The sequence below is a fragment of the Pelobates fuscus genome, chromosome 1 (genome assembly GCF_036172605.1).
Source record: "Pelobates fuscus isolate aPelFus1 chromosome 1, aPelFus1.pri, whole genome shotgun sequence".
Taxonomy (NCBI): domain Eukaryota; kingdom Metazoa; phylum Chordata; class Amphibia; order Anura; family Pelobatidae; genus Pelobates; species Pelobates fuscus.
Window position 1 is genome coordinate 435889434 of NC_086317.1, and position 26784 is coordinate 435916217.

General features: G+C 40.5%; 1 protein-coding gene across 1 annotated transcript; it reads left to right on the forward strand.

Annotated features, from left to right (window-relative positions):
- The first annotated feature begins 13951 nt into the window (after positions 1–13951).
- Positions 13952–26404, forward strand: POMP (proteasome maturation protein). The gene is made up of 6 exons (XM_063444877.1): positions 13952–14051; positions 17511–17605; positions 18464–18524; positions 23948–24049; positions 25088–25181; positions 26288–26404. Exons 1-6 carry the CDS (start codon positions 14049–14051, stop codon positions 26353–26355), a joined length of 423 nt encoding a protein of 140 aa, XP_063300947.1. The 5' UTR covers positions 13952–14048; the 3' UTR covers positions 26356–26404.
- Positions 26405–26784: the final 380 nt, after the last annotated feature.

Consider the following 26784-nt stretch of genomic DNA (forward strand, 5'->3'; position numbering starts at 1 on the left):
CTCACCCTTTGGAGTTTTCTTTTTCACAGGAAATAACGGGGTGTTGCATTCAGATTTACATTTGACAAGGGCACCCTTCCCCAAGAGTGCCTTGATGTGGACAGAAATTGCAGCAGACTGTGCTGGTTTTAATGGATATTGTGGTTTTCTTGGTAACTTAGCTCCTGAAATAAGCTTTACCACCACAGGGGGAACATTTAGGTGACCTATGTCCTCTGGGCCTGAGGACCATAACTTAGCGGGCACCTGTGTTTTTAATTCCTCTGGGAAATTGGACCTTAATTCTGCTGCCTCCTCACGGGGCTTTTCTATATGCAGCATCAGAGGCAAAGAGCATAGGGCTGAAGTGTCTGATACAGACAGAGGTGTAAACATTTCTACCTGCCCATCCGGGGTAAAGGTGATGGATGCTTGCAGGCGTGAGAGAACATCAGCACCTAACAGGTTAATGGGGCATGTGGAGGATACTACAAAGCGAGCAAGCAGGCTAGAGCCAACTCGTAGTGGAGTTGTTAAAGGGCTACGTCTTGGCTGGCCATCCACTCCAACACAAGAGACATCAATACTGGACAGGAAGGATGGGTCTGGCAGGTCTTGTTCTCGTAGAACACTACGGGCTGCACCTGTGTCAACTAGAAATGTAGTAGGATGGTCTTCAATGGGCAAAGTCACTGTGGCAAGTGGCCCTCCCTTATCCCCTGTAGACGCTGCCATTACAGGGGTTACAGACACAGGCTTGCCAGTTTCCTAATCATCTGGTTCTTCAATAATTGGAATCTTTTTCTCGGTCTTGGGGCCTGGGGCAGGTTTAGAGAACTTTCTGGGTGCCCCAGGTTCCTTTTTAGGTTCCGGACAATCACTTCTGTAGTGTCCCTGAGCCCCACAATTAAAACAAGTTACATCCTCTAGCTTGGCACCCTTGGTGCCAGAGGTGATGGGGGTAGCGCGGGCCACCATGAGTGGAGCTGGATTGGGTCTTCTTGGGGTCTGAACAGATTCCAGACCTCTAGCAACTAAAAGCAGGGTATCCAAGGGAACAACCTTGTATTCAGGACGTGCAGCAATGATTCCCTTGCGTATAGAGTCTTTAACACCTTGGACAAACGCACCTGACAGCATTTGTGAATGAATCTTGTCAGTAAGATCAAACCCCAAATCTGTGAACATTTGATACAGCCTTGCATGAAACCTTTCCACTGATTCTCCTTTATCTTGAATAACATCAGTAAGGCCAGCAGCCTGATCCGCAAGTTTGTCCTTAGCCCATTCTCTTAATTGGGTGCAAAAAGTTACTCCGGAGGGGTAATCAACGTCACTGCCGAGCAGATCCGTACTGAGGTGTCGGGCCATGCTTGGCCAATATGCATCCCCTGCTTTTATAGCACAAATGCTCAGTAGATCACGCCATGCTGCGGAATAAGTCTTTTGAATTTGAACTATCCCTCGGTAGAAGGGCATAGGCTGTTTTTCTGGGTCAGGGAGTGATTTCATTAGAGCACTAGCTTGAGTGGGATTGAAAGCAACATATTTAGGAGGGGCCTGTTCTCCCCGACCCTTGTGGCCAAAGGGGTCATCGATAGAACGATGAGTTGGGGCTCCCGCGGCAAGCTCCGATGAGACATGGGACACCCTGTCCATCTCGTCATCATCGAATTCTATGATATTGGCTCTTTTGCGTGGTGCAGGGCCTGAATGAGGTGAAAGGATCGGTGGTTGGGAACGAGCCCCAGATGCAGGGGTGGCTAGCGAGTCATAACCTGGGGATAGGTAGTCACCGGGAATTACCGGCATCAGGGCCGAACTGGGGGCCGTCATATTGGTGGCCGGAGAAGGTACTACATTAGGGTTAAGGGAAGAAGTGGCGGCCATGTTGGAAGAGGGCACATCCGGGGCAGACTGTGCCGGACTGGGCATGACCGGAACCTGGGGCGTGGCTTGGGGAGTGGGGAGTGGATATCCGGGATAGGGCAGGGCCATGGGATATGGGAAGGGGTAGGGCCAGGCTGGGGAGGGGAAGGAGGTGGGGTATTGAGCTGGGGTGGAGATGGGAGGGAACGGAGAGGGATTGGTAGGGGTGGGTGTAGAGGGAGGAGCCGGGGCAAGGGCGGAGGAGGTGGTTAGTTGGGTGGAAGAAGAGGGGAGGGGGTCATGAACAGAGAGAGAGTGTAGGGCAGGAATGGCAGATGAAATGTTAGGGGAAGGTATAGCAGGTAGCGTAGGGATGGATGAGGATGATGGGAATGTTAAAGATGGGGCAGGGGAAAAGAAAGATCCATCAGAATTCAGGACCGGGCAGACAGGGGAGGTGATGGGATGGGTATTGGGAGTGGGGAACATAGTCAGCTGGCTATCACTAATTGCTGACTGAACCTTGGGGATAGACATTCCCTGGGCGCCGGTTTTGGGCGCTGGCTGAGGATAGACCCCAGCAACACAATTATTATGATACACAAACAATTTCACACCTTTGTGATTTATCTCTTCCTCAACCCAACCTTCTAGCTGAATAGCCTTCGCTACTCTATACCATGCTTCAGCAGTCTTTAATAAACCATTATCTGTAAGTTTGCCTTTCTTTTCTGTCAGTAACCTACGCCAACTTTCTGGTTGCAATCTTCCACATGTCGGTACAGCAATTCTACATACTTTCGCAATCTTTTCAACACCTTTAACCATTTCCTCACCCTCTCTGTCTTCGACTAAATCACATGCTAACCAGCCCTTACTGGGCTTGCTTAAATCCTGTCCCATAATCCCTTTACCCCTATACCAGCGTCCTAGATATAGGGAGAGAGAAGGAAAACTGAACAAGAACGTCTACAATGCTCGACTGCCACCCGAGAATCGTGGGACTTTCTCAGGTGCGTCTTCCCAAAACGTAGACTAGTCACTGAATCCGCCTACCCGGGGTGGTAGACACGGATTGGAGCGAGGTGAGAAGTGTGTGACCAATCACTTCTCTTTCAAGAGAAATGGGAGTGGATAGTATAATAATATAGGAAGTTTAGAAAAGATGAAAGGCAAGGAAAAATCCTTAGAGACAGACACAGGAGTTCATGAGACTCCTAATAAAACAGACAAGACAACAATACAATTGAAATACAGTGCATGCATTACAGTTCAAATAAAATCAACAATAATCCCTTTCCTTCTACATGTGCTTACTCCAAAGTCACCTTTCTCAACCTCGTAGTGTCCCCGCTCGGAGAACGACTTTCGTAAGTCTCACTACCAGCGGCCAAGGATAACAGCTAACACCGGTCCGAAATCCTTTCCAGCCTCCCTCTACTCTGCAGTCCACAAGAATGTGGCCACGTCTATCCTCACTCCCGTAGTGCCCCTATAAAACCCACTTATAAGTCTCACTACCACGTGATGCGAAAAACAAGCAATACCTGCCTGAATTCCCCCAGGAAACAAAGTCCCCTGCCACAAGGCTAAGTCTCCTACCACGATTAAATAATCAGTGGACCTTCAGCTCAACTAGAGCCGAAGGGTCCGGGTCAGGACGTCCCCAACTCAACTAGAGCTGGATGGTCCGGGTCAGGACGTCCCCAACTCAACTAGAGCTGGATAGTCCGAACGCGCACAGTGAAGCTAGCTAGGCTATCAAAGTGACACAAACTTGGATCACAGGAAACTATGATTCTACACAGATCCCACAGTTCCACAAACTTCTTTTTCCTTACAGCCACAGCCACGAGGCTCCTAAAAGAAGTAAACAGGCAAAGAAGACCCCCCAGGAACACATCCACGGGTCAACCCCTCTTTTTCCTTACAACCACAGCACCGTGGTTCCTAAAAGAGGTAAAACAGGCAACAGAAGACCCCCCAGGAACACATCCACGGGTCAACCCCCCTTTATCCCAAAAGGGGTAAAATACAAACAGATAGACAGACACACAGAAGACCCAGGCAAATCCCCTCAGGTCCACCCCCCTTTATCCCAAAAAGGGGAAAACAAGCAAGACAGAACCCCAGGCAAATCCCCTGCAGGTCCACCCCCCCTTTATCTCAAAATGGGGAAACAGGCAAACAATTCAAACACAATTCAAACACGCCCAGGCAACAGATAGACTAAAATGCAGGTAAACAAGTGAGTAACGAGACACCGGGCAAGATATTACCTGTCTTTGATGTCCTCCCGGGAAGCAGTCACAGACACGTGGACGGGTCAATCAAAGGGGCCGGAACGTACCGGTGGCTCTGCAGAAGTCTCTACCGTGTATCTGGAGGTGATCAATCTCCCTTCCTTCCCCCTGGATTCCTCCGTCCACCCTTGTCTTCCTTAGGACGGCTCACCGGCCGGACATAGCCCGATGCCCCACGTTGGGCGCCAAGTTGTTATGGTACTTTTTGAAAGTAAACCAAAATGTTCAAAGTCTATCTGTTCCTGTCCAAATCAATAAAATTAAATTGCGTATATACGCTGAAGTAATTAAGTCTGACACACGAGGTTCAGGTTAAAATAACTTCGAGAAAGTTTATTGGCAAGTGAAGTAAAAGCGGGCGCGCAGGCCCTTTTAAGAGGCATTTTGCGTCATCATTGATTATTAGAATATCAGCAAATAAACATCATCAATTGGATTAATTGTTAAGTGACGGGGTTAGTGTCTTACCTATTGGTTCGTAAAATTAAGAGGTTAGTCCCGTGCCCACCCATCAGAGGTGGGATTATTCTGGACACGGGTGGGGGACAAGGGGGTCCTAAGCGTCATTTTACACGGTCAATGATATCAGGCTTTATGTCCAGGTGCAAGGTCTCTTATGAATAGAACATTTCATTACTACTGTGTTCTGTGGCCTTCAAACTGTACTATCTTACAAGCTCTAAGGAGTAGCCAGCAAGTCTTAAGGAGTAGCCAGCACCTCCTGGTACTTGTCCTTGAAGGAAACACGGTCTTTGTCTACTGTATTAATTGGGTTGAGAAGTTCAGTCACGTAATGTAGTTTTAAAATGAACAAGTTAAGTCATGAGGACAAAATGGAGGATTTGAAGAAGTCAGGTTAGGAGGACAAAATGGAGGATTGTCACAATATAAGGTTAAAATGGAGTTAGTACAATAATTCAATACAAGTACAATAATAATTTTTAATAATTCCACATCAATACCAAATTAGGACACGATTAATAGTTCAACAGCCGGAAGCCTAAAGGGCAAACAGAAAAGAATAGAAAAAACAAAAGAAGAGGAGGATTAATCAACAAATATAAAAGGGAAGGAAAGTGAGAACCCCCCCAAAAAAAGGGGGAGAAAAGTCGCAAAGATAAAAATGGCAGCGAAAAAAAAGACACATGATCAAAAAATGTCAGCTAAATCTGAGAAAGTGCAAAAATCGGAAAAGAGGCTCTTAACGTTTTTTTCTCCACAGTCAACTCAAGAAATATCAGAGATTTCAACAATGGAACTTTCTCATTCATCCTTACCCCCCTCCCCAAAAACAACAAGAGAAAAAGAGTCTGTCTCATTGCAAGAATTAAAAATTTGCCTGGAAGAAGCGGTATTGGACATTAAAAGAGAACTGAATGATAAATTCTCAGAAATAAAAACAGAGATTGCAACACTAAATGAAAGAATTCAAAATATAGAGAGCAGAGAAGAAACAAGAGATTTCCAGATAAAAGAACTGAAAGAATTATATAAAAAATCAATAATAAATTTAAAAGAAATGGAAGACAAGGTCTGTATAATGGAAGACAGATCAAGACGATGCAATCTAAGGATTAGAAACATACCAGAGGAAGTAACAGATAACAACTTAAAAGAATTTTTTGAAGCTTTTATGGAGCATATAGGAATACAGAGGAGACAAACAGAGCTACAAGTTATAAGGATCCACAGATTAATGCAAAGAAAACAAGATCACAACTATCCAAGAGATGTGATAGTTGCCTTATACTCACAAGATCTCAAACTACAGATATTCTACACTGCAAAAAAAACCTCAATTACAGATGAAAAATTCAAAAACTTAAGAATTCTGAATGATCTGTCAGCCACTACAAGATCTAGAAGAGCCGTCTTCACACCAATCTTTACTATTCTGAAAAAACATCATTTAAAATTCAAATGGAATCCCCAATCCAAACTCTCAATTTTATATAAAGAAGAATGGAGAGGATTTAACTCACTGGAACTGGCACTAGAATGGCTTGGCTCTAACGATCTGATGTAAAGGAGGAAGAGAGAAAAACTGTGAAAGAAGGGAAGGAGAAGGAGTGAAATAAGAGAGAGATAAAGGGAACAAGACGTGGAGCTGTAAAGGACTTCTTCCTTTTTTTTTTTTTTTTCTTCTCACATTAGACACGAATAGTATAAGTTATGTATATATATGAGAACGCACGTGAGTTGTGGTAAACACGATGATAATCAAATGTATAGCACGGAAACTCGAAAAGTTACAATGGTAAAAAGGGGGGCATAGAGGCCTAAAACGAAATAAGAAATGCAGTGTTGGTTATAACATTTGATAATAGTAAGCAAAAAATCGACACAAGAATGTGAATGTGAATAGGCACAGGATGTATACATGATACTTAGATAAATTTAGTAAACACACAGATAATATAGGCATTCAACTTAAATAATATTATTAATGGGAATAGATGATAACACGAACTGAATTTGCACAATAACTTAGGGAAAAATAGTAACTAAATGGAAAGAATGGAATCCCAAATAGACAAGTGGGATGCATCGGTTATGGGAATAAGCTATGGTATATGTTAATGTATGTATTAATTACTTAAAGGTAGTTTATTTATTTATTTATTTATTTTTTTTTTTCTCCCTTATTTAGTATAAACAGATGTATTAGTAATGTATATATGAGATCCTGTGGTAGTCACGACGATAAGTAATTATATACATGGAAATTTGTTAAGTCTAAATCAATATGAAGGAGAGGGGGAAGGGGAAGAAAGAGAAAGAGAAAAGGGAAAGAAAGGAGGTGAAATAGGGACAAAGTGGCCCAGAACCATATGGGAATTGAAGTACGGGTTATAACGAGGGAAAACACTAGGCACTAAAATAATAGAAGAACTGTGAAAGAGAATAGGCACAGGAGGTACATAAGATATTCAGACAAGTTGGGTTAATACACAGATAACATAGGCTTTTAACATAAATTGTATCGGTAATTGTAAAGGTTAAAAATAAGTAATGAATCTACACAATAATCTTGGAATTTAAAGAAAGTAAACAGGTATAAAGGAAGCCCAATGGGCAATAGGGATGAAAAGGCTATGGGAATAAGCCGTGATATCCGTCAAATGTATGTATTAACCGACTAAAGGTTTATATATCTTAAACTCGTAATTCCTCACTATAAAGGCTGATATCCCAAAATCCCTAAGTTAGGGAAAAAATGAAGAAAAATACCCAACAATAAGTTATACAAACACAGAACACTGATAGAAGTAGTAAATAAACACAGTCCCCTCCCGTTCCCCCCCCCAAAAAAAAAAAAGAAAGAAGGAAGGGGAAAAAAAGGGAAAAAAAGAGAAAATATAGGCTAAAAGATAGAGAACTTAGACAATTGAAAACTGACAAATAGTAGAGGAAATAATAACTCCTAGTAACTTCCTTCCCCCAACCCTTGGCTAGACATAGAACAATTAATTAACTCAAGATAGAGACAGTGCAGTCTCTGTTATCTTTTCTTACTTTTCTCTCCTCTTCCCTGCGGGCAGAGCTGTCTCCCCCCACAGGGTACTGAAGAATAGTACCCAGACCTTGGATCACGCACGGTTATCCAAGAGATGGATGAATGAGTATGGGGTGATGAATGGAATAAATGTTTTTGTATATTCAGCATATGTCTTAAAAAATGGGGTAAAACTCTCAGGTTGTTCCAAAACCCTAAAGGATTTATGGTTAGACTAATCTCAATAAATGCTCAAGGTCTAAACTCCCATGTTAAAAGAGGTTTTCTATATGACACATTGATTAGAGAGAAAGCTAATGTGGGATTTATTCAGGAGACGCACTGGCTAGCAAAAAACAAAGGCTTATGGCACTATAAAAAATTTCCAATATTGTATAATGCATCCCAACAAAGAAAAAAAAAAAGTGGTGTTTCTATAATTTTTTCCAAAGACACAATATTTGAGCCCCAATACCAAAAGGCCGACTTAGAAGGAAGATTTATAATACTGATCGGTTTGCTTAACGGGGTGATGTATACACTCGTGAATGTATACTTGCCAAATAAACATCCAACTAGAAAATTAATTGAGATTTTGAGACTGGTGGAACAGGTAAAAAAAGGAAAAGTAATAGTGGCTGGGGATTTCAACTGCATACTTGACCCCTCTATGGATAAACAACTGAGGGGAAATCAAAAAATTAATCAAAATTTAGTAAAACAGGCCAAAGAAATGAACAAAACAGTAAATAAATATGATTTAATTGATTGCTGGAGATTGATGCATCCCAACGATAAAAATTATACCCACAGGTCTGCCCCCCATGGCTCAGTTGCAAGAATTGATTTAATACTTGGAAACCTAGATTTCTCTAAATCATTGACCTCAGTTAAGATACTAGGTAACACTTGGTCAGATCATGATTTAATAATAGCCGAAGTGGCGGAAAATATAAAAAGAAATCCCCCACTATGGAGATTAGATGATCTTCTCTTGGAAGAAAAGAAAAATATAGATTATATGAGTAATATGATGGAATTTTTTTTCAAAGAAAACACAAAGGTAGAGACCACCAAAGAATGTCTCTGGTGTACCTTTAAAGCGGTAATAAGAGGGTACTGGATTAAGTTGGCAAGCCAACAAAAAACAAAAAGAGAGGCAAATTTATCAGATTTGTACATTGAATATTACAACTTAGTAAATTTGAATAAAAATAATTTTTCAACTGAAAGACAAAAAATGATTAAAACCTGCGAATTAAATATAAACCAGCTAATCGAGGCCAGAATTCAACGAAACCTTAAAAAATTGAAAATAAAATTTTATTACAAAAATAATAAAGTAGATTCCATACTAACAAATAGATTAAAAAAACAAAACTTAGAAAGAAAAATCTATAAGTTAATAGTAGGAGACGAGAATATTATAAAACCGGAGGACATAGCCGAGGCTTTTAAGAAATTCTATGGAAAATTATATAATTTACATTTAAATCCTCCAATAAAAGATATGGAAAGATACCTAGCAAAGATAAAAATGCCAAAAATTACTATAGACCAAAAAAGGAAGTTAAATAAACCATTTACCACAGATGAACTAGAATGGGCAATAAAGAACTTAGCAAAAAATAAGGCCCCGGGCCCGGACGGATACACTAATCAATTTTATAAGAAATTTAAATCTCAAATCATTCCAGCGCTAACAGACACATTCAATGAAATGAAATAGCAATATTGGCGAAAAGACTCCAACTAGTAATGCCAGAAATTATACACAAAGACCAGATAGGCTTTGTGGCCGGAAGACAATCTAATAACAACACCAGAAGAATGATAGAGATACTGGACTGGGCTCAGAAAAGTGGGATGCCCCAGCTGACCCTGTCTATTGACGCCGAAAAAGCGTTCGACAGGGTCAGCTGGGAGTTCCTAAAACAAACTATGCATAAAATGGGTTTTGAAGGTTGGTTTACGGGGGCAGTGGAGGCCCTGTACTCAGTGCCGTCTGCCAGGATTGTAGGTAGGGACTTAAGATCAGAATGGTTTACAATTCTCAACGGCACGAGACAGGGCTGTCCACTCTCTCCGCTGTTATACGTCATTTCTGTGGAACCCCTGGCATGCAGGATTAGACAAAACACAGGCATAATAGGAATTAAAATTCCCGATGAACAACTCAAAATCTGTCTCTACGCAGATGACGTAATACTGACCATTACAGACCCAGAAAACTCGTTACCTCAGTTGTTATATGAGATAACGCAATACGGAGAGGTCTCTAATTTCAAAATGAATATTAATAAAACCTCAGCTCTAACCACAAACATAAATAAAATACAGCTACAAAGATTAAGACAAAACTATCAGTTTAACTGGTCAATTATAAAGTTACCATATTTAGGTATTCTGTTAACATCAGACGTTGACAGTTTAATGGAAATTAACTTTATGAATCAATTAAAAGAAATGAATAGACTCTTGAGGGAATGGAGGCGCTATGAAATCTCATGGTGGGGCCGGATAAACACGATTAGAGCCTATATAGTCCCAAAATGGATTTACCTGTTCCGTATGATACCTCAAGATCTCAATTCATTGGCTAAATATAATACAAAAATGTTTCACTGACTTCATTTGGAGGGGCAAGAAACCCAGAATTAATTCACTAACACTAGCGAACAAAACTCATCGGGGAGGCCTGGGGTACCCATTAATAATTAATATCTATCATGCAATTATGACAACACATGCCCTAAACTTACAAGCTACAGATTGCAAAGAACAAGCATGGTATAAAATAGAACTATATAGAGAAAAGGATACAAATTTAGAAACATTACTTTGGGCCAATATAAACAAAAGGGTATGCTTACCAGAAATCAAAAGTAAAATTATCTCACAAACAATAAATGAATGGTATATAATAAAAAAAAAATTGGGAATAGCAGATCAAATCCCAGATACTACACCCATAAAAATGGTAGAAAATATTATGGAGGATATAAATATGGAAAATTGGTATAAAAATTTCGACACATGTATTAATGATTTATATAGAAATGATCAGATAGAAGATTACCCGACCATAAAAACAAGACTAGACCTACCATCTAGGGAAATTTTCAGCTATTTACGCATCAAAAGCTTCCTAAAGAAGCAACTGATAAAATATAATGGGGATACAGGAAAGTTAACTAGAAAGATCTTAACTAAAGACACCACGAATAAAAAATACTCCACAATAATAGAGCTACTTAATCTCATAAATCAACCAAATATTCCTGTGATCTTTAAAAAATGGGAAAGAGAATTGGATAGCAAAATCGACTTTATCTCATGGTGCCAAGCTTTCCAAAAAATTAAAAAAAACCTCCATTCCCTAAACATATTGGAAAACTTTATAAAAGTCAGCTATAGATGGTACATGGTCCCAAAGAGATTAAATAAAATTTGCCATACTAACCCTCCAAATTGTTGGAGATGCTTTAATTTAGACGGCTCTATGCTACATATATGGTGGAGCTGCCCAAGAATTCAACCAATATGGGAGCTTATATATAGCATAATAATACAGATAAGTAATATACAGTTAAACTTTACACCAGAAACTGCCTTACTACATATTTATAATACCGAATTAAACAAAAAAAATGAAATATTAGTCATTCACTGTTTTATGGCTCTAAAGCTGTTGATTGCAAGATCATGGAAAAATACTGATATCCCTGACCTACAACATATAAAAGAACAAATTTTGAACCAACTAGAGATGGAAATAGGAACAACCTGGTATAATGATAATAAAAAACAAAACCTACTAAGAGAAATATATAACTCTCTAATAATAGACATAAAACGAATAGAATAGATGCGGTCTTCTGTCATAATGAAATAGAGATTACCCATTTTACACGAGAGATATTAATATTTAAATATATGCTGGTTGGTATGAATGTAGATAAACTAATCATAGTTAAGAGACAACAAATATAATTAATAATAACTTTTTTTTTTCTTTTTTCCAATATTTTCTCTTATATTCCTTTTTTGTGTGTATACAGAGGATAAATTTCTATGGTTAAGATATAAATGTATGGGAATGTATTGCATGTTGGATTCATAACAGAATCATGTTTTATTGATTAAGTATAATTGTTAATACTTAATGTTTTGTAAAAATAAGAAAAACTTAATAAAAAGGAATTAAAAAAAAAAAAAAAAAAATTAGCACATGTGCCTACTCAGGTATGGAAAGGGTATAATCCAAGTAGTTGGTTTGGTAACTGGTATGAGCAGCTTGGAGGGCTTAAGGCATTGGTAGGCGGAGTCATGCTGATTTTAATGTTGTGTCTACTCCTGCCATGTCTTATTTCTTTAGTAGTTAGGTCAGTGCAGAGCCTGATAGAAAATATAGCAGAGAGAAAGGCTGCAGCACAGATAATGGCCATATATAAATATGAGGCTTTAAATCAGGGAGAACCAATGCAGGAAGAGGAGTGTTGAGGGATTCACATCATAGAAAAGTCTGGTCTGGTTCATGGTAACCTGAGGTATATGCAAACCAAGGTTAAGTGATGCCTCCGTAATTGTGAAATATCAGAGGCATCAAAGGGGGGAATGTGATGTAATTCCAGTAAAATAAAAGTTTAGCAGGCTAAGATTGCCACAAGGCATATGTATGTACATGTGTTTGTAGTATCAGTTAGTTAGTTACACGTAGCTAAGATACTGTCATCACTGTACTGAGCATGTGCAGGAATGTAGGAACTGGAATTACGCGTCCCTCTCCTTTGTTTCAGATGAGCCACGTGGTTAGACCGGATGGATGAGTTTAGACTCTATTCATTGAATAGGTTAAGGGTATGTGTGGGCGTAGTTAATTGTGGGAGGAGCTACAGTGCTATATAAGGAATGTACTCTATGTATTCAGTGCTCAGATCTTTGCTGTTTTTGGTGACATTAGTCCCTCTGAGTCCCGATCGGTGAACCGAATAAAGAATCTCTTCCTCCCTGAAGAAACCTGTGTCCATCTCTCTGTGCTTGGCTTCCGTCAGTTTCTCCGGTATCACTTTGATAACGACTATTGTCGAAACGCGTCAGTGCAGTTTGCATTAGCGATCACTTATTATAACATGTATTTTATATTTTGATCAATTTAATTAAAGGACCACTCTAGTGCCAGGAAAACATACTCGTTTTCCTGGCACTAGAGTACCCTGAGGGTGCCCCCACCCTCAGGGACCCCCTCCCGCCGGGCTCTGGAGAGAGGAAGGGGTTAAACTTACCTCTTTTTCCAGCGCCGGGCGGGGAGCTTTCCTCCTCCTCTCCATCTTGATCGCGACGTCATCGGCTGAATGCGCATGCGCGGCAGGAGCCGCGCTCGCATTCAGCCGGTCGCATAGGAAAGCATTTACAATGCTTTCCTATGGACGCTTGCGTGCTCTCACTGTGATTTTCACAGTGAGAATCACGCAAGCGCCTCTAGCGGCTGTCAGTGAGACAGCCACTAGAGGATTTGGAGGCTGGATTAACCCTCATTATAAACATAGCAGTTTCTCTGAAACTGCTATGTTTATAAAAAAAAGGGTTAATCCTAGAGGTACCTGGCACCCAGACCACTTCATTAAGCTGAAGTCGTCTGGGTGCCTAGAGTGGTCCTTTAAAGTTTGTCCTGGTTACCTTTACTAATACCCTTCCAAGACTGGTGTTTATTGGAAACCGGAGGGAAAATTGCAGTATCCAGTGGAGCACTTTACTATCAATTTCCAACATCTGATCCCAGCAACCATTTGTGTATATCCCTAGGCTCTTATAGTCTGAGCCTACTTCACACGGCTCAGCACAACGCGAGTGGGACTAATTGGGTCTCTTTATTTGTTTTAATTATTTATACAGGTTATACTATGATACATATGGTAACCTGCATGTGTGTTATTTTACATACTTTTGTGTGCTCTCACCTATTTATTCACTTCTAAGATTGTATTCTGTATGGTTTGAGTGACACACACAAGGTGATTTTTATCCTTTTATTCTATTTGTTATATAGAGGATAGCAAAGAGGGACTCAGGCCCAAAATAGGGTCTGTTCCTCCCAAATAGCTCCACTTGGAAGGTATGTTTGTTAGTCAGTGATCATTGCTTCCTGTGACTACCCAGGACAGGATGAAGAGGGCAGTATATACACCTTAACAAGGCTTCGAGGAAATGGCCGACAGATATAGTGTGCTCTAATGACGCAGCATTTTTCTCCAGCGCATAGAACTCGGAGTCCAGCACTGCTACTCTATTGTCATCAGGCAGCGCACAGGCCCGCGCATGCGCAATTGTAGCCGGAAGTAGTTACTGATCACTCCGGTCCAGAGAAAGCGTATTGTGTACTTACTGTACCTGCCGACACCATGGTGAGTTCCCAGGTTCTCTGAGCCAGTTTATTGCTCTGTATGTCTCAGGGAGTCCGGACCGGGCTGAGCCGGCTGGCTCTCTCTCCCTCCGGCATTCACTCAGCCATGTTACGGGCTGCTGTGTCACCGGCCTGCGCAGCGTGAGGCCCGCCATAGAGGCAGTGTGAAGGGGCCTGCCATAGAGGCAGTGTGAGGGGGCCCGCCATAGAGGCAGTGGGTGAGAGGGCCTGCCATAGAGGCAGTGTGAGGGGGTCTGCCATAGAGGCAGTGTGAGGGGGTCTGCCATAGAGGCAGTGTGAGGGGGTCTGCCATAGAGGCAGTGTGAGGGGGCCTGCCATAGAGGCAGTGTGAGGGGGCCTGCCATAGAGGCAGTGTGAGGGGGCCTGCCATAGAGGCAGTGTGAGGGGGCCTGCCATAGAGGCAGTGTGAGAGGGCCCGCCATAGAGGCAGTGTGAGAGGGCCCGCCATAGAGGCAGTGTGAGAGGGCCCGCCATAGAGGCAGTGTGAGAGGGCCCGCCATAGAGGCAGTGTGAGAGGGCCCGCCATAGAGGCAGTGTGAGAGGGCCCGCCATAGAGGCAGTGTGAGGGGGTCTGCCATAGAGGCAGTGTGAGGGGGCCTGCCATAGAGGCAGTGTGAGGGGGCCTGCCATAGAGGCAGTGTGAGGGGGCCTGCCATAGAGGCAGTGTGAGGGGGCCTGCCATAGAGGCAGTGTGAGGGGGCCCGCCATAGAGGCAGTGGGTGAGAGGGCCCGCCATAGAGGCAGTGTGAGGGGGTCTGCCATAGAGGCAGTGTGAGGGGGCCCGCCATAGTGGCAGTGCGAGGTCTACCATAGAGGCAGTGTGAGAGGGCCTGCCATAGAGGCGGTGTGAGGGGGTCTGCCATAGAGGCGGTGTGAGAGGGCCTGCCATAGAGGCGGTGTGAGGGGGCCTGCCATAGAGGCGGTGTGAGAGGGCCTGCCATAGAGGCGGTGTGAGAGGGCCTGCCATAGAGGCGGTGTGAGAGGGCCTGCCATAGAGGCGGTGTGAGGGGGCCTGCCATAGAGGCGGTGTGAGGGGGCCTGCCATAGGGGCGGCGTGAGGGGGCCTGCCATAGGGGCGGCGTGAGGGGGCCTGCCATAGGGGCGGCGTGATGGGGCCCGCCATAGGGGCGGCGTGATGGGGCCCGCCATAGGGGCGGCGTGATGGGGCCCGCCATAGGGGCGGCGTGATGGGGCCCGCCATAGGGGCGGCGTGATGGGGCCCGCCATAGGGGCGGCGTGATGGGGCCCGCCATAGGGGCGGCGTGAGGGGGCCCGCCATAGGGGCGGCGTGAGGGGGCCCGCCATAGGGGCAGTGTAAGGTCTGCCATAGAGGCGGCGTGAGGAGGCCCGCCATATTATTATTACTATTAATAAACTTTTTTTTTAACTGACTCTGGGGATGGTCAGTGAGGGGAATGTCCTGGATACACAGGTCCTGTGAGATTCTCAAATTGTAATTAAGTCTGGTGTGGGAAAGTAGGTACTTACTGTTCACTAAATTAGCAACTTAGACTGGCAGTGTTGGTGTTTCAGTGAAAAAGAATGATAGTTTACAGTTACTGGGGCCTGTGCGTGCCAGTATTTGGGGATATTATTAGTGGAGAGCTTTGAGTATACCAGTAATGGTACACATAAGGTTAGGAGAAATAAAACGCCAATGATTTTCTTATATACACTGTGCTTGCTTATTTGTTAGCCCGTGTGTAGATTATATTACCAAAGAACCCCCCTCCACCCACAAAACCATAGAGAAATAAAGAGATTTATGATGATTGAGTGGCAGGAGAATACTTGTAAAGGTGGTTCTTATGATCGCTGTCACAGCAACTACAGCGTATGTTCTGATATTCCTGTACTGCACCCTGCGCTTTACTAGACAAATACAGAAGCATGTTTACCTGAGCCTTGTCTGTTTTGAGGTAGATGCCCTAGTAATAAAGCCAGTGTGCTAAGGAATGCTTGTATTCTTTAGGGAAGTGCCCAAATTAGGCTAGTAGTGTAGTAGGTGGGCTGGTGGAATGTCTGCGCCAGATCATTGTGTTACGGCAGCAGTGTTGCTTGGTAAAAATTTAACATAAAGGAAAACTCCAGTGCCAGGAAAACAATTTGGTTTCCTGGCACTGCAGGTTCCCTCTCCCTCCCACCCCCCAATCCCCTGTTGCTGAAGGGGTGAAAACCCCTTCAGTCACTTACCTGAGGCAGCGGCGATGTCCCTCGTTGCTGTCTCCTCCTCCGCGCCACTCCTCCTACTGTCTCCGTCGGCCGGTGGGCGAGACTGATTCCGCCCACCGGCCGGGGAGACCTAATGCGCATGCGCATTAGAGCTCCTCATAGGAAAGCATTGAAAAAGATTTTCAATGCTTTCCTATGGGGAAATGAGTGACGCTGGAGGTCCTCACACAGCGTGAGGACGATTAGCGACGCTCTAGCAAAGAAAATCTTTGCTATAAATCAGGAAGTTCCCTCCTGCAAGGTAATTATTGCAGTTTATAAAAAAACTGCAATAATTACACTTGCAGGGTTAAGAGTAGTGGGAGTTGGCACCCAGACCACTCTAATGGGCAGAAGTGGTCTGGGTGCCTGGAGTGTCCCTTTAAGCAAGAATCTGTAATGACAACTTCTATCACCTCATAGTCGTACATTGTATGTTCAATTGTTTAAAGTGAAAGCTTAAACACTACAGCAATTAAAGGGTTAATTGATAATTATGTTGAGGTGACATCAGGGTAAGGAGTGGATGTTACAGGTTAGGCTTCTCACTCTTAGGCACATTATTTGCCTTTTATATCTTAAAAGCTCTCTTGCTGTTTCATCTTGCATGCTTTCAGTTTCATTTTAAATGCAGCCATATTAAGTGCTGAAAAACAGTAGTGCACATTTAGCCAAAGATATTGTAAAACCCTGCTTTGAAAGTCGTCTTTTACAGCTGATTGACATATAAACTATATCACTTCTCTTAAATATGTTTTTGGTGTTTATTTTCTAATTTTACAGTCAGGTCTGCCAGGTTAGCACCAATATATATGCAGAGATTGTATGCTATTTAATATGTTCATATTGGTCTTTCCGTTGTATTTGAGAAATCTTCTTCATAAAATACTATCTTAACATTCTTTGCATTATTAAGTGCTTAACTTTTAAGTCTTTAACAAAAATGCCAATGTGAAGAATTGTACATAAACTATGTTAAAAATACCCCAATTCATGTGGTGGGTTCCTCTTAGTTGAACTTTCCAACTTGTAGACCGTTAATATTGTCTACATGACCTTTCTATGGGAGTGGGCTGCATACTTTGGAGGAAATCCTATCTCCCTTTTTAATTGGTCACTTTTTAAACTAAAGATTTCTGAAAATTCTGATTTTATTTTTTAATAATGTATGAGATTTCCGAATGTCAGCTCCCTGTGCTCATTATATCGTTCTTGTTAATTGTTTCAGAACACCAAGAGCTCTCAGCTGAAGGACAGTATACCAATTGGGGAACTTTCCACTCAGTATGGAGGATACGGAGTGCAGGATACCCTACGCACAGGGTATTTTTAATACTTATTTTACTTTTATGCTTTGACACCTATTTGTACTTATTTTGGTTTCTACTTTCTTTTATCCACTATTGTACTACTGAATAGTCCTGTGCTTTAACTAAAAAATTCAGTGCTTTTCGGAATGAAATTTCCTTCAATCAACCCTCATATGAGTCAATTCATCCAGGATTTATCTGTGGAGTTTTATTCAGTGAATTCATTTGGGAATGGATTGAAATTAATTTGATTTGGATGAACCTCTTGGATTTTTTTTGCTCAAGTCTAGTATGCATTATTTTTAATAGAAAGAAGACATTTGGCTGCATGCAAAAACATCACTATTAACTTCCCTGAAAAAAGCAGATAACTAATTTTAAAGGTACACTATAGTCACCAGAACAGGCAGAGCCAGAACCAACAGACTGGAATAAAGTTTACATTTTACTATATTTAGGGTGGCTACGTAGTATTTTTAATACTACAGGGTCAGAAATACATGTTTGTGTTCCTGACCCTATAGAGTTCCATTAACATGTAGGAATTTGTTAATTTTTTTTTTTTTACAATTAATGCATTTTTTTAAAAAATTCTGTCCAGAGAAACCGATATCATGTACAAAATAGAAGGGAACAGATCATGCTGGCCAGTACATTTAGTAATAAATAATCACTGGGCCTGGGAGAGGATATTCACTCCTAATATTTCTAATTCAATTAAGTTATAGTATTATTATTAAATTCATGCCACTTGGGAAAACACATCTACAATTCTAAACTCATGACATTATTAAATGAAAGTCTTTAAAATCTGCACTCCTGGTGAATAGAATGGAATTTTTCTGTAGTATTTATTTATTCTTATCTACAGGTTTACAAGTGTGCAGAGTGAGCTTTTACCAAGTCATCCTTTGGAGTTGTCTGAAAGAAATGTAAGTTGTTGTGTTTTTTTTTTTTTCCACTTTTGGTTATTCCTATGTTGAGTACACCCAGAAATGTGAAAGTTTCTTTTAAATTAGTCATATCTATTAGGGATCTACCAATTATCGTTTTTGCCGATATTATCGGCAGATATTCCGATTCCTTAGGGCGCACCGGCCCGTGGGGCACTAGATCGGAGTGACCGGCAGGAGGTGGGCGCACAGAGCTTCCTCCTGCCAGGCACTCTGTATAGCGTGGCTGAGCGGAGCACTGCGCACCGCAGTAAAGCAACTTATGTTTCCTGTACCCGGCCGGACTGAAAGGAAGTGCTCACTGAGAGAGGCTGAATCTCCTGTACCATGGTGCGCACTGCTCCGCTTGGCCACGCTACCAGGAGACGCACCGGGGAGTGGGGACCAAGAAGGGGAGAGAGAGAGGGGCACTAAGGGGGGGGGGGGTGTAGTAAGGATCACTATGGGATGGGTTTGGTAGAACACTATGGGACAGGGGGTGGGGGTGGTAAGGAACACTATGGGGGGTGGGGGTGGTAAGGGACACTGTGGGGGCGGTAAGGGACACTGTGGGGGCGGTAAGGGACACTGTGGGGGCGGTAAGGGACACTGTGGGGGCGGTAAGGGACACTGTGGGGGCGGTAAGGGACACTGTGGGGGCGGTAAGGGACACTGTGGGGGCGGTAAGGGACACTGTGGGGGCGGTAAGGGACACTGTGGGGGCGGTAAGGGACACTGTGGGGGCGGTAAGGGACACTGTGGGGGCGGTAAGGGACACTATGGGACTAGGCGGGGGGGGGAGTGGCAAAAAACTAGTGGGAGAGAGGAACATTAAGAGCAGACACTAAGGTACAGGGAAGGGAAAAGGAACACTGGGGTAAGGGGGGACCACTAAAAGAGAAGGGAGAGGAACATTAAGTGGAATGGGGGGGCACTAAGAGACAGGGAAGGGGGTGGGGGAGTTCCTACCGTACATATGCACACGGCATCCACTACAGAAACACACACACACTGCATCCACTACCAACACTGCATCCACTACACAAACAAGCACACTGAATCTACTACACAAACACACACACACTGCATTTACTAATCAAAAACTCTCACTGCATCCACTACACACACACATAAATATTCTTGAAAACATAACAAACTAAATCTGACTGGCATGTGTATTTTGTGCATTTACCACTTAATAAAAAAAAAAAAAAGATTTGGGGGGGAAAAAAAAATACGGTAAATGTACAGAATATCGATAAGCTATCGGCCTGAAAGTTCACAGATTATCGGTATCGGCTCTAAAAAAAAATCAATATCGGTCGATCCCTAATATCTATAGCATAGAAAATTATAAAAAGTTAACCACAGTCAAACCACCTTAAGTCTATTTAGGAAGACATGGCCTGGGAAACATATAAGAGACAGAGTAAACCTTTTTTGCCATACTGTTCTCTGCTTCTGATGGTCTTTAATTAAAACCCTATAACACACTGCAGTATAAGAATGTTTAAAGCATCCATGGCAACTCCGAAATGGAACTAGGCACCAAGAACTATTTTCTCGCTGCACCTACGTGTGGACAACTTAGAGAAGAAAAACCTGAACTGCGTAGCTATTACAGATATGTGGTCCTGCTGTCTGTAAGGACTGATGCTACTATAAACAACTTTCCCACACACGTAAAGCACTAAGCTAGGAGTCGGAGCAACAGCTGTTTGCTTAACCCTTACCACTTTGCCATTCAATTCTGTTTTTGCTTGATATACTCATAGTAGCTGCTTTACGGATGTAGCATGTACAATTAATCACTGCAATGCAGGGAACATTTAAGGAGTGAACTGCAGCTCGAGTTTACCTTTAGACCTATGTGTGAAAATGGCTCCTATTAAAGGCTCATAGTTGTGTTGCGGCTGCCGCCTCCATTGCCTAACATTGTTTAACCCCTTAAGGACCAAGCTTCTGGAATAAAAGGGAATCATGACATGTCACACATGTCATGTGTCCTTAAGGGGTTAATCAGCAATGTGATCCTCCAACTTGACTCATAGACAGCATTCAAACCTCAAAGGCTGCCAAGTAACATAGCCAGCACATTTTCGTTCTTAGTTTAAAACCTTGTTACATTGTATATTTCATATACAATATGTTACATTGTATATGAATGAGTCTCTGAAGGTGTTTGAAATATGCAAATAATTTGGTAAGTGAAAGGAAGCACTGGAATAGTATTCCTAAAACAGTTTTTTTTTTTACATTTTTTTGACCATTTTTAATGCACAAATAATATTTTATGTCCATGCAATAATTTAGAACCCCAGTCCATACTGCAGTTTGTCAACACCTGGCTTAGAGAACTGGTGCTTGGTCTGATCATGTCTACCCTTTTTTATTTATTGATATTTTGTGTTAAAGATTTGTAGCATTATAGCAACCATTGGTATATTCTAAAGATGGTGATGAGGAAAATGGTAGTGACTGCTTTCTTCATATTTAAGTTTACATTTAGTATACGAGTGATTGTATATGAAACAAACAAAAAAAACTGCAAGGAAAACTGAAAGAAAGATCAAGTTTGTTCTTGTAACTGTTCCTTTTTCATTCACTCCACTTAAGAATATTTGTATGAAATAGTCACTTTAGGGGAGTAAAGTGATGTATGGTTTAACTTATCTCCACTGCTTATGTGACCTCCACAAACACTGCGCTAGTGGTTAGTAGGGTCCCCAGATTTTGAAGCCACTGTTGGACATGACTATAAAGGAAATTTAAATTGCTAATTGTTATTTCCAAAAAATAATAATAATGATGATATAGAAAAGTAATATTTAACCCCTTCAGGACGGAGTCAATAGTGCACGTTCTGATCAAAACAAAACGTAAACAAAAACTGGAATTTGCGCTATGTGTCTGTTCACCCGTAGTTCCCCTCTTTCATATTATATGCACCCACACTTATTATATATCATTTTGTTCAGGAGAAACAGGGCTTTAATTTACCATTAACTATTCATATATGGAATATAATTTATTATGAATAAAATAAAAAAAACTGTGAGAAATTTATTTATTTTTTAAAAATGTGTGGTTCCGCCTCACATTTTAGCTGTAAATGTCATAATACTGTTAGGTTTTACTGCAACAAAATGCACATATTTGTAATCAGCGATGTCTCACGAGTACAACAGTACCCCCCATTAACAGGTTGTATGTTGTTTTGGAAAGTTACAGGGTCAAATATAGAACGTTCCATTTTCAAATTGAAATTTGCCAGATTAGTAATGTTACCTTTGAGACGGTGTGGTAGCCCAGGAATGAGAATTACCCCCATAATGGCATACCATTTGAAAAAGTAGACAAGCCAAGGTATTGAAAGTGGGGTATGTTTAGTCTTTGTTAGTAGCCACTTAGTCACAAACACTGGCCAAAGTTAGCGTTCATATTTTTTTTTGTGTGAAAAAAGCAAAAAACGAATATTTGGCCAGTGTTTGTGACTAAGTGGCTACTAAGAAAGACTGGACATACCCCACTTGCAATACCTCGGGTTGTCTACTTTTGCAAATGGTATGCCATCATGGGGGTAATTCTCATTCCTGGGCTACCATACGCTCTCAAAGGCAACATAACCAATCTAGCAAATTTCAATGTGAAAAAAATGAAACGCAAGCCTTATATGTGACTCTCTAACTTTCCAAAACACCATAAAACCTGTACATGGGGGGTACTGTTATTCTCGGGAGACTTCACTAAACACAAATATTAGTGTTTTAAAACAGTAAAACATATTACAACAATAATATAGTCCATAAAAGTGCCGTTTGTTTGTAAAAAATGCAAAAAACGTCACTTTTACTTAAAATATCATCGTTGTAATACAATTTACCAGTTTGAAACACTAATATTTGAGTTCAGCGAAGTCTCCCGAGTAAAACAGTACCCCCTATGTACAGGTTTTATGGTGTCGTGGAGTATTACAGGGTCAAATATAGTGCTTGCAAATTAAATTCTCTGCACTTTCTTCCTGTGTTGTCAGGCATGTCAATCAAATTTTAATTAATCAAATCACATAATTATGTTAAAAGATTATTTAAATATACATGTAGAATTTTAATATATATGCATTTATAGGTATTTAAATTCTACGTGTATACTAATGTAATCTTTTATGTAATTATATGTATTTATCTATATATATATATTTGCGGTTATTTGTATTTTATATATAGATAGATATATATAGAATGTCATTCTAAGTGTATTTTGTTACCAATATATATATATTAATAACAAAATACAGTTAGAATGAAATTACATATGAATATATAATTTATATTAAATTTTGTTTCAATATTTTATTTATTTATTTTATTATTTTATTTATTTATTATTTTAATTATACGTATATATATATAATATATATATGTACATCTATTATATATATAATATATATACATATTATATATATGTAACATCATTCTAAGTGTATTTTAATGCTAATATATATACTTATATTAGTATTAAAATACACTTTGTATGACGTTACATATATATAATATGTATATATATTATATATATAATATATATACATATTATATATATATAAAAATATTTTCAATTTATTTTTTAACATGTTTAATTTCTTTTTTTATACTTTCTTACCAGCAGGGGGACTGTCTGATATTTTAGACAGTCCCCCTGCAGGCAGATCCATAGCCAGCTATAGGGGGCCATGTGATCGCTCTTTGAGAGCGATCACATGGCCCCCGGGGGCCTCATTTGCCGTGGGAGGGCTGCCTGGGCTGTCAGGCAGCCCCCCAGAAGCGGATCGCGGCGGAGGTAAGTATAACTTACCTCCTGGGGCTCAAAGCCGTTACGGCGTTCCATGCCGCCGCAACGGCTTTAAAGCCCATTATAATGGGGACGGCATGGAACGCCGTAACGGCGTTAACGGGTTAATGGAAATCTAAAAAGAAATTAATGGAAAAAAAAAATTTGTTTCAGAAAATTACTGATTGAAATTCATTGATGTTATCATGTGTAGGTTAAGTTCTTTCCCGTTTGGAGGAAAATTACCCAAATACACTCATTAATCCTATAGATATTTTATGTTTTTGTTAAAGTGGAAGTCTGCTGTTGTGGTTATGGTCCCATGTGTACCTGGAGGGCCCATTTAAACATTAGCCTGTTTGAAAACAGTTTATTCATATTACTGTAAGAAGGCATGTGGCAATCCAGGTATCTTAACCACTACATTGAGCTGTAGTGATAAGGGTGCTTGGACCACTTTTTTTAACTACTTATAAAGTAGTGGAAAGCTTAGAGAAAAACATGTAAGCTGCAGTACATGGGACCTGATAGTTTCCTTAATTTGTAAATCATGTAGGTTTACATTGTCTTATTGATTGGACTTACATATATTGCAGTACCAGATAAACCAGGAGAAAGTGGACTTTTCCACTCTAAGAAATATCCAGGGGCTACATGCACCACTGAAACTACAGATGGAGTTTAAAGCTGTCAGACAGGTAAGTTATGGAAATCATTATCCTTGGTGGGTGGGGGATCCTATATATGTGTATGAATAGTGCTAAGTAAAATTTTAGTGTTTAAATACAGCTCGCCAACATAAACATATGTTTTCATATTCATAATGCTTTAAAAGAGATACCTAAAGTAGTTGACATACAAAATTAACTTTCCCTGTCCTCTCAATGGGAGCAGTAAAGCTTACTCTCTGCTCTACGGGATAAGGCAAAAAAGTTATAATTTGGGCAATGGAGTCTTCAAAAATATCACAGGCAACTGGACAAGTGAAATGCCCAGTGTTTTCTCTAAGGTTACTTATTAGAACATTATGTGGTCCTGTTTACTGCCCTACTGGCAGAATGTTGTCTTTCAGTAGTTTGTTAAAGGAACACTATAGGGTCAAGAACACAAACATGTATTTCTGACCCTATAGTGCTAAATCCACCATTTAGGTGGCTTGCCTCCCCCTTAACCCCCTTAAAAAGAATTAAGACTCACCTTATTTCCAGCGCCGCGTGGGTACGCCTGCGCTGGCCCTGCCCCCTTGGTGACATTATCAGATTTGCGTTTTTTTTTTTAGCCAATCTGATGCTTTTCCCATGATTGGCTAAATTTGGCTTCGGTGGCGGGCAAAATGCCATTTTGGCCAATCAGCACCTCCTCATAGAGATGCATTTAATTAATGCATCTCTATAAGGAAAATTCAGCGTTGGATTTTGATGTTTTTCTTTTATATGCAAATGTAATTATATATGCTGTAATAATATGTATATTATTACAGCATGGAAAATACCTTTTTTAAAAATACGTTTTTATATTTTTTTTACATTTCGTAGCTCAATTTGTATCCATATAAAAAAATTTAAATTCAGATTTGTATGACCTGTGCATTTAAAATAAATAAAGTAATTGGCAAGGTTCTTTGTATAAGTTTATACTATGTAAGTTTATTACTATCTGTTCTGTATATGCAAGATGCCATGCATGTCATTTTGAGAAAGAGCGATGTGAGCTTCTCCTCTTCTTTTGTTCTTCAGGTTCAGCGTCTCCCATTCCTACAAAGTTCTAACATTGCTTTGGATTCGTTGAAAGGGAATGATGAGTGCATTGGCTTTGAAGATATTCTCAATGGTAAATATGTGTTCCATTTAGCAATTTGTTAGGCCTCATTTTTTTATTTATTTTTTTTCAACTGTTTAGTCATTTTAGAATGGTCTAATCTGATAACTTCAACCTTTTAGTTGGCAAGCTCAAAACACTGTTTAACTTAATACACACTGCAGCCTATTTTGCTACGGCCAATTCTGAACTGGCACCAAAACAACTTTAGCTTAATGAATCAGTTTTGGTGTATAGACATGCCCCTGCAGTCTCACTTCTCAAATCTGTGCCATTTAGGAGTTATATTACTTTGTTTTTGAAGCCCTAGTCACACCTTCCTGCGTGTGAGTGGCACAGTCTTCCTAAACACTTGTGTGGAGAGATCTTATGTTTAAACTTCCTTTATAAAACAATTTTTTTTAAATTACATTTTTTTTATCTCCTGCACTGTTGACTTGCTCATGCATGGTCTTTAAAGCCATTGACATCTGATTGGAAATGACATGAGAATCACAACCATATGAGGTGTGACTAGAGTTGCATAATCAGAAACAAAATTGATTTTAACTCCTAAATGGCAGATAATTGAGCAGTGAAACTGTGAGGGTCATTATCTACACATCAACTGAAATTCTGGTCTTTCCTCCCTCAAGTGTTTCTACTCCCTTGTCTGTCTCCCTCCAAGTCAACGGTGCTACCATCAGCTCTACCACGCAGGCTCGCTGCCTAGGTGTTCTCTTTGACTCCGACCTTTCCTTCATGCCTCATTTTCAGTCTATTGACAAAAATAGGTTTAAAATAGCTGATGCAGAAATAAAAAAATTCTGCTCTTGGTTATAGTCGAAGCTTGCTTGGGTGTTTTTTTTTTTTTTGCCTTGAAGGTGCAATTTAGATTCAGTTTGCCATTCAGAATTTAATGATTTACTCTAAAGACCTCTTTCCTTTGAGATTCTCCACATGTATATTGTGTGCAGTTATATTCTTTCCCATAAAAAGAGATTTTAAGCAGCCAGTGGTCTCATATTTACTGTAGGTAATGTGGCTATCATCTGACATAATCCTCCCTAACATCTGCTACCTGCAATTCTGTACTTTGTAAATTATTAATCTGTCCTAATCTGAATTCTCTCTTGTAGATCCAACACAAAGTGAAGTAATGGGAGACCCACACATGATGATGGAATATAAACTGGGTTTATTGTAACAAATGTATGCACAAAATAACCAATAAAACAGTGAATTCTTTTTGTAAATGGCTTAGAATCTATCTTTAAATCTGCAGGATGTCTCCCCCGTGTATGCAATTATGAACAATTTATACACTGAATTCCACTATATCTATCCATTGTTTGTTAAATATACAATATGCCAATTTACATACAGTTTTCAGTGTTTTCTACTTTCTTCAAGTCCATTTGTAAATTTGTGTTTTTGGAAGTTGATGGTCAATACCCCCCCTTAATTCAGTCTCTTCATTTTACTAGACTTGTGTTTTCAAATGAAGAATTTTGGACCTTTCTGTTTATCGGAATCAAAAATGAATTTCATGTGTCTGTATTACACACAAATGAATGAAAAAAATTAATTATAAAAATTGAGCTCTACCAGTCTCCACCAGTAAGATAAAAAACAT